At 35.6% G+C, this 9,930-nt stretch overlaps 1 protein-coding gene across 3 annotated transcripts in view; it reads left to right on the top strand.

Annotated features, from left to right (window-relative positions):
• Positions 1 to 9,655, top strand: part of LOC126969930 (KH domain-containing, RNA-binding, signal transduction-associated protein 2-like) — a 212,448-nt gene extending 202,793 nt beyond the window's left edge. For 2 of the 3 annotated variants that reach the window (XM_050815566.1, XM_050815567.1), the window contains 2 exons: positions 4,088 to 4,235; positions 5,592 to 9,655. In XM_050815566.1, the coding sequence (XP_050671523.1) occupies positions 4,088 to 4,235; positions 5,592 to 5,664 (221 nt within the window). In that variant the 3' untranslated portion in view covers positions 5,665 to 9,655. The remainder of the gene's footprint in view (positions 1 to 4,087; positions 4,236 to 5,591) is intronic. The other variant, XM_050815568.1, reaches the window with a different exon arrangement.
• Positions 9,656 to 9,930: the final 275 nt, after the last annotated feature.

Consider the following 9,930-nt stretch of genomic DNA (forward strand, 5'->3'; position numbering starts at 1 on the left):
TGAAGGGCGCCGTAGCTAGTGAAATCACTGGGCAAATGAGACTTCGCTAAGAATTTTTGGGTTTTTCAAGAATTCTGAGCGGCACTGCATTGTAATGGGTAGGGCGTATCAATTACCATTTGCTGGAAGTCCTGCTAGTCTCGTCCCTTATTTTCATTAAAAAATATCAACTACCTCTCTGTTAGACCTGACCGATAGCGTGACCAATTTTGATTTGTCAATGTGTGGCATTTTTTTTTTATGATTTGGGGTCGAAAAACACTCTAATCCTAGGATATATTGTCCCCCTGTTTAAAAAAATAAAATAAAAATAAAAATACTAAGGAGCTAATGCAAAGTGTGGCTGACTTTTATGACTTTTCAATCAAAGTCGGTTACAGTAACAGTATATTCTATTTCCTCTTCTATAATCATTTTATTTATCTCAATGTTAATTCAAAATATGAGCGCGGTATAGCAGAAACACAAAAACTCTTTAACTTTATTATATTTCTATAGATAAATGAATTCACAAGATAAATCCTATTAAATTGTCTAAAACCGTCATTTAACAATTTTCTATACGCCTGAATATGATCAAAGAGAATATAATCACTTTATTTTAGTTGCGGTAATACTGAAGATGACGGATTATATTATCGAGAAAGAACATTTTATATTTTTAACGTGATGTTAACGTTGGAATTTTCACTATACTTTTAGAATATTTTAATATTGAAGCACAGTGCTTTTAATCTTTTATTATTAATCTGTTTCTAGTGTATATCTTTCTCAGGAACGCAACATTTATCGAATCCTTGACGGTCAGAAACGTAACGTAGAACTGCCCGAATTATCGGTGGGTAATAATTAGTCAACGGGACGATCCCTTGTTGTCGATTCGACATGGACGTCATGTCAAATATAAATGTCGCACCTACTCCCATAAAAATTGGGAACTGTAGTCTCGAAATTGTGACGAGTACGTCTACCTCGGACAAACAATCCATTTAGGCAGGTCCAATTTCGCGAATGACAACACTCGTAGAATCTAACTCGGGTGGGCAGCTTCGGGAAGCTCCGTAAAATCTTCTCGTCCCAAATACCACAGAGTGTCTGAAGACGAAGGTTTTCAACCAGTGTGTGGTGCCAGTGATGACTTACGGTACGCAGACGTGGTCGCTAACTATGGGCCTTATGAGGAAGCTCATGGTCGCTCAGAGGGCAATGGAGAGGGCTATGCTAGATTTATCTGAGAGATCGAATCAGAAATAAAGAAATCCGTAGGAGAACCAAAGTTACCGACATAGCTCAAATGATTCCGAAAATCAAGTGGCACGCCATGCAACCTGTGATTCCTCTGATATTCTGGCGTTACATGAGAATGTACACCGCGGTGATCACTTAACATAAACTTTTGCTCTCGTCTGACATAAAAAAGCGTTCTAAACCGGTTTTATGACACAAAACCTTTATTGTGCACTTAAATCTTCAGTTACTGTAAAGTAAAGGTTTAAGTTTTAACAGTGGGAGGATCGTTTGCACTGCATGCCGGCTAGATTATGGGTACCACAACGGCGCCTATTTCTGCCGTGAAGCAGTAATGTGTAAGAATTACTGTGTTTCGGTCTGAAGGGCCTAGTGTAATTACTGGGAAAATGAGACTTGACATCTTATGTCTCAAGGTGACAAGCGCAGTTGTAGTGCCGCTCAGAATTTTTGGGGTTTTTCAAGAATCTTGAGCGGCACTGCATTTTAATGGGCAGGGCGTACCAATTACCATCAGCTGAACGTCCTGCTCCTCTCATCTCTTACTTTCATAAAAACAAACTTAAACCTTAACTGGTTCGAATACTTTCACAGATAACAAGATTTTGCTTTTTATTACACGTGTGTTTATGTATGTACTTTCGATAAATAAAAATCAAGAAAATACCATTAATGTTATAACAAATATTGTACGCGAATCGTTACATAGTAGTTAAACTAATTTAAATCCATTGCGACCTCGCTTTACTCCCGATAACAGAATAACTAAGCCGTATGATGCCTTTTGTAAATACAATCGCTTTGATGTAGAAATGCTCCATGAAAATTGAAACGATTGTTGTTGGCTCCGAAACACAAACTTAAGCCACAAAATTCACTTTTGTGTACATCAAATGTTTTTGTTTGGTACGAGTCAAGGGTTCATAATGATTTGTGTGTTTGAAGTCAAAGTTTTGATTCAATTTAGTTCCTGAATTTGATTTAATATATGTATGTGGATCATAAGGATCATTAAATAGATTTCATAGATATGTTTATGTGTTATATAGATTACATATTATATAGCCTTACCAAATACAGTCCTGGCAGCTTATCATGGTTATGTCGCATCAGTACTTCGATATGGACTCATCTTGTGGGGAAACTCTAGCGAGGCTAATATAGCTTTATATAGAGAAACGAAAAATTAATTAATACTTAACAATACAGAAATGGCCGATAACATTGATACCATAAAACTATTTACACCCATTGTTACATGATTTCTAGCAAAATAAAGGATTTATAATTTATAAATGACCGTGGAGGTTTGTTGTTTTCTAAATATTTTTAGCACTAGTACTATCGACTAGCAAGATACTATATTAACTAACTAATAAATTAGTAACGTAGCCTAAATGTGGCCAGAAGTGGCAGTGGGCAGAACACATAGCTCGACGGACAGATGGCCGTTGGGGCAGCAAAGTCGGAAGACGTGGTATTGGTAAGCCCCCCACAAGATGGACCGACGACTGATGGAAGCCGGAATAGGTAGATGAAGGCAGCGCAAGACCGATCATCGTTGCAATCTTTGGGGGAGGCCTTTGTCCAGCAGTGGGCGTCTTCCAGCTGATATGATGATGACGATAAAACTAATAAGCCCGAATGGGATTTTCGCTGTTTATTTCTATGTTACGCTTTCACGCCCTAAATACTCGTCCGATCACCATGAATTTGTACACACAAGTTGTAACAAAAAGGTTATACACTTATATATTTGTTGAGTTGTCTCCTTATAACTGGGCCAGGTTTATAATGATACGCCCGAGATGTGTATAACGATTTATTGCATTAATAATAATATAACTTATTCCGACTAAGCACTACCCCCGCCGTAGCGCTTAGCCCGGAGTGAACTGAAGCTCGCCATAAACTATTTTGCTTGCGTCGACTGTTACTTCACATCATCCCCTTTCTTAAATAAATTTATGACAAACAATTAAACAATATAAATAAGCATACCTGAATGCAACACAAACTAAATTTTACCTACAAAGTACCGAACTACTACCATACATACCATGTAATAAAAATTGTTGAACAAAAGCTGACTTCAACTTTAAATTTGCTACTAGTTCTACTACTGGTGATATTTTTATCGCTCTAACAAGAGAAAATAGCTATTTTATTTGTTTAAAAAGCGAACGTTTAATAAGTTAAAATTATTGACATAAGGGACTTTATATTCACTACAATCGGTCGTCCGGACCCACCATATGCGCGCCACGGGAGGCAGTGTGCCACTGACTTTCACACGAGTTATATTTGTTTGGGATTGATATGCGCTCGTGAATCAAGATAGCTAGCTCCGCCCAAACGCTGAAGGTCGTTGGCGTGATCCTGAGCCTTAAACGCCAAAAGCACTTCCAATTTAGCGCCAGCAGCGGACCCATTTAAACAGCAGGAGCGCACCCATTTAAACGCCAAAAGCGTCTCCGTTTAAGCAGCAGGAGCGCATCCATTTAAACGCCAGAAGCGCCCCCATTTAAACAGCAGGAGTGCACCCATTAAAACGCCAAGAGCGCATCGATTTAAACGCCAAAAGGGCCTCCATTATAGCACCAGGAGCGCATCCATTTAAATGCCAGGAGCTCGTCGATGATTTAAACTCCAGGAGCGCCTCCATTCAAACGCCAAAAGCGCCTCCATTATAGCACCAGCAGCGCATCCATTAAAACGCCAGGAGTGCCACCATTTAAACGCCAACGTATACTTGACGCTCACTAACATGTTTTTATGGAGTTTTCTCCGATACAAATAAATATACCGGGATTTGTAATGATTGTGTGTTGTTGGCCAGGTGTGGTGTCAGGTGGGGCGAACACACGTAAGCGTCCCATGTTGGGCGGCCGCAACGCAATGTCTCCGACCAAGCGTGCCGTTATGACGTTACTGGCTCGCGCAAGGGCTGCCACACACAAAAACGCCGCCTGGCCACGCACACAACAGTGAGTTTTACTAGCTTTTTTTAAAGTTGAACTTTGATTAGCAACCAAAAGGATAATAGATAATATGTGCAAAAATTCTAAAATGTAAACATTTTATTAAAGTCAAAGACGTACCAAAAGAAATATAACGAAGCAATGGAAATACTTTAGGATGATTATAATTTTAATAATGATAATTGACTAATACATTATTTAAATTACACTATTTTGAAATTGTTGATATACTTTGTTTATTTATCAATCATTTGATAGTTTTTCATAAAAAGAAGTAAAGGGTAGAAGTATCCGTATTTTGCTTAGTCAAACTTTGAGTATATCTAGCCGAAGTGTTACTATAACGAACATTATATAATATACATATTGTTATATAAAACTTTTCTGAATCCTGTAATCCATATTATACTTGATAGATAATTCAGCGACTGAATAGTACCATTAATGAAAAGACAAAAACTGACTACATAGTTGCAGTAGTTACAAAAAAGTTCCAAACAAGAATTAGAAAATTATTAAATTAAATTAAATTATTAAAGTAGACCTATCTCATTCTGAACATCTTTGGCAAACTAATGGAAAAAATAGTACACTCAACTGTATTACTAAACTTATACTAATATACATGATGATTTTTCAAGGATTGCTCTACTGTACCTAAACTAAGCCGATTTTTAAACCTGCAGTGCCCGATAACTGTCAGGTAGACACCATATAAGACTTTGAAAAGGCTTTCGATCATGCTAATCACGAATTGAAACTTATAAATTAAGAATCTGTAAATGTACACGGTAACCTTCTCCGATGGTTCAGCTCTTAAATTATATCCAGTAAGAATCAAACCAATGGTCTTAAATGGATTCAAATCTAACTTTGTGCCAATACCTTCTGGGTACCCCAAGGCTCCTTGTTAGTACCTGTATAATATGATGCACTTAGCCATGACATGGTGGAATGTTAGAACCTGACCTTACATGACCTTGTTATTGATACCATACCTTGGGGAAGGTGCGACCACTCCCACGGTTTTTAATTATAATTTTGATTGTATCGAGATTTTAGAGAAGAGACCAGCTGCGTGTATTGTGTTCGTTCTTCGCAGTTCTGAGACATATATTTTCGAATGGATGGTATATTTTGACGTTCAGTAATATTAGCCCTATTTTGAATAAAAATATAAATATGAACATGTACACACATCCTTTTAAAGCTGAACACATAGATGAACCGGCCTGTTTCCAAGAGTACTTTGACCTCTATAACAATAGGTACCTACTCAATAAGATAAGACACTGTTCTAAGAATTGTAATACTTACGGTTATTATTATTCTAAGTAAGAAATAATTTTTCTTTTTTTGCAGACAATCGAATCTTCTACCTTTCATAAGGGACGACCTGATGGCCAGCGTTGGAGTCAATATCAATTTAACATAGTATAATTCTAGTCAAAATTAAATAAATTACCCTAGTTTTATTGTAACTGTATATATACTTTCTACCAAAAAGCTTAAATAACCGACCTATAGAGCTCTACAAAGCGGAGGTCCAGCCACACATGGAGTATTGCTGTCATCTCTGGTCTAGCGCACCCCAGTGTCAGCTTGATCCGTTTGACCGCGTGCAACGCAGAGCAAGCAGCTTGAATTGTCGGGGACCCAGTGATCTGTGAAAGGCTGGATCACTTGGTGTTACGTAGATACGGCGCTTCATTGCGTGTCTTCTACCGCATTTCCACGGGGAGTGTTCCGAAGAGCTGTTTCACCCAATTCCTGACGCCGAATTCCACCTTCGCATGACACGCCATATATTAGAATATCATCCCCACCATCTGGATGTGTGCCGGTCCTCCACAATGCGGTTTTCAAGGAGCTTTCTTCCACCTACTACAAAGCTGTGGAATGAGCTTCCTTGTGCGGTGTTTCCGTAAACGCGCGTAAACCTTCCTTAAAGGTCGGCAACGCTCCTGTGATTCCTCTGTTGTTGCAAGAGAATGTGTGTGGCAATGATCACTTAACACCAGGTGTACAGTGTAGGTGTTTACCCCCTACACTCGTTTGTCCTCCTTTTCCATAAAAAAAAGTTTTATTTCTTTAATGAGAAAATCGATGGTTTGTCGAATTTTCTGTTACGACCTCCCGAATTAATTTTAGATAAATTAGAACTGAACTATTTCACTTGCACGTAAATAGTGTTACTAGCATGAAAACGTTTGGAAGACTTCAGAACACTGAATATAATTAAATATTTTTGGTAGTATTTCGATTAAAGTTTACTTAATGAATCCTTTATTAATATCTATCTATCATGTAAAATTCTGAAGCGGTTCATATAAAGCAATTTGACCGTCAATGAATTCTTAACATTTCTTCTCGTTTAGCAACTTCATGAAGCAATCATTGCATGATTAGTATCATTAGTATTCTTGTGTACCAATTTTGAACTACAACGGCTTAATTCAATTTGCCTCAAACGGCTTAGTATTTGCGTACTGTCAACGATCTATTCAAATAGCATTGGCCAGTTCGAGGCAAACACACCGCTGCAAACACTTTGACTCATGTGGCCAGCCACTGCCAATCCATACAATATGTAGGTATATTATTCACCAGTTTTAATGAATATTTGAACGTTTATAGAGCGATAATTAACCATAACGACACAAAACAAAAACATGCTCTCTATAATGTTTATTTAAGCTCTTTGGTAAATTATATTAGATTAAGTAGTAATATTAAATATTGTTTAAGTGGCGACTTTGCCTCTTGCTCACAAAATATTGCCATAATTCTCACGTGTAATACTTACATTAATAATTATCTGTGTTTCTAATAATTTAGGAAATTAGAAAAGTAATTTTTTTCTTGTAGAATTGACACTACTAAATCTTTAACACGTGCTTATAAAACAATAAGGTTAAATAATAGTAGAATATATTTTTTAATATAATTTATTACTTTAGAATTATGTCTATGCCTACTTTTTTGATGTTATTTTTATATTGAGCGAGATGCTAACTTAATTTAACAATTAAAGTGGAATAATTTCTGACAAATTCAAATAATTGAAAATCAACGCCATTGTCAAGAGCAAATTGCATACAAAAATCCGCTCCGTTTATTTGGTTTTTTCTATGAACTATGACGTCACTGTTCGTGAGGACCAAGCGCGCCAAAGCAGGCGTTTAAAGTAAAGGTACACGTCGATTAGGTAGTCACTATTTTAAAAAATATTTTTTACTTTTTGGCCTTTAATAATACTAATATAGCGATGCATTGTATTTATATCTATCGGATAATAATATGCATATTCACTATTGTCATCATTGTATCTGGTGGACTATCATAGTACTTACATGAATGATTGACCGGGGTCATATCGCATAAACTACGTCTTTTGTGATTTTGTTATGCGTTAAGAATTTCATTATTTATTATAATGTCACAATTGTGACAAATAATACCGCTAAAAAAGGTGATATTAATACTTACTTATCCTTCATAACTTTTATTTCAAATTGTATTACATTGAAGAGCTTTTATGTAAGTTACGTTGTGAATAAGTATTCTCAAAAGAAATTTAAGAACTTTCGTTAGATCTTGAGGCCTAATTATAAAATCTATGGACCATATCGATGTTAAAGCATTTATGTTCTCATTAAATTAAATAAATATTGTTAGTATAATATCACGATTAATTAAAAAAAAATTGAAAATTTTGCTGAACTTCTTTGATGTTCTAAATAAATAAAATTAATTTTAATATTATTATAGACGTGTGAAGCGCATAGAAATTGAAGTAAGAAGGTAATAGAAATATTAATATGTTTTATTGTTAGTTATCAGGTACATACAATACATTGCTGCGTTCGCTTTCAACGCTACGGATGTTTAGGAACTTATGCAGCATTGGTGTGGAAAATGACGGCAATACAAATAAATTAGGGTTCTCATAGTGAGAGACTTAAGTGACTATGAAATATAGTATTTTGATTGGTATAGTCGTAGGTTATAGAAGAGTTTTCGCAATGTTTAAGTTTGCCACTCCGATTAATACTATATCAATACTTACTGCAACATACCATTGTTGCATGTCCCCTGTCAGGCGACATGTTTAACGCAGCTATTTCATTTCTTGTCAATAACATTCTATACATATAGACAAATCACGTGGTATAAAAAAATCGGTGTGGTGGTGGTCTTCTGGTGTTCGTCTCGGGACCCCCAACAGAAGTATAAATAACTTAAACTAATCTAAGTTGAATTATGTAATATTAAAAATCGTTCAACTTGAGAAAATCTTGGGTTTTTTTAAATTTTATGTATATTAATAATATGATAATGTACGAAAAGGTTATTAGTAAAATCTTTTATTTATTATAAAATATATTTTATTATTGGATACAATTATTTTTGAATTTTGTGTACAATATAAGTATCATTATTTAATCATATAAAAGTAACAATTGGTTATAGTGGGAGAAGAGAAGCCTGCCTAACGCTGCTGAATGCGTGAGAGAAAGGGAAGCTAGACAGACTGACGCCGTAACGCGTTACGTTACGAAGCGGTTTACCCTCCCATGAGAAGTTATCACTTCAAGAAAGCCGAAATATGGAAAACGCCACATATTACACCATAATAAGACTTGACTTCTTTAACTATAACATTGCCGCATTTACTCCAGTTGCTAAAATCATACCTGGTCAATAAGCAGCAATGTAACATTCAGTTCAGGAAGTAGTGTAGTAGTAGTAATGTGAAAACATTAATGTGTTTCGGTCTGAAGGGCGCCGTAGCTATTAAAATTAATGGGCATATGAGACTTGACAACTTATGTCTCAAGGTGATGAGAATATTTGTGTTTTTCAAGAATCCTTGAGTGGCACTGCATTGTAAAGGGCAAGGCCTATCAATTACCATCAGCTGAACTTCCTGCTCGTCTCGTCCCTTATTTTCATTTAAAAAAAAGGTTTGTACGTACCTATGTTGAATTTAAAACCCAACTCGGACAGTGACAGTTGACAGTTTGTAAGCTGTCTTAAAGTACACTTTTGCCGTTCCGCTACCAGATTGCGAATAATATGTCCTTAATCATATGTATTATTTCTTCTAGTACATTCTTATTAATATTTCTATGTGTATAGTGGTACTTTAAAAGTGAAATTAAGATTTCCACATATAAATTCTTCAATATTTCAACGACAAAAAAAAACTGTTATGTAATGTACCATTTATTAAACCAACTTGACATGTAACGTTTCAAAATATTAAAATTTTATTAAAATCATAGTAGTTAGTTTAATCTATGTTTAACTATTTAATTATGAATGCAGACAAAGTCGCATATAGATATAAAATTGTAAAGTATTGAACTTATACATAATTATAGTACCAACTTATAAATAATAAAGTTTTAGTATTGTTTTAATTATATTTATTTCATACATGCTACCTACCTTCAACGTTGATGTCGTCATCATGAATAAATAAGGCTGGACAATGCTGTTTCTCTACAATACGGGTTTCAAGTTTCAACTTTCTAGCACAGATAACCAAACTTTGGATTGAGCTTCCTTTTGCAGTGTTTCCAGGACGGGACGACCATAATTGGGTACCTGCAAAAAAGTGCGTATACATTTCTAAAGCTAGGCGTCGACTACAGCAGAAACGCATCGAATCGAAGAGAGTCGTATTATTCATAAG

Source organism: Leptidea sinapis, chromosome 19 (genome assembly GCF_905404315.1).
Source record: "Leptidea sinapis chromosome 19, ilLepSina1.1, whole genome shotgun sequence".
NCBI lineage: Eukaryota > Metazoa > Arthropoda > Insecta > Lepidoptera > Pieridae > Leptidea > Leptidea sinapis.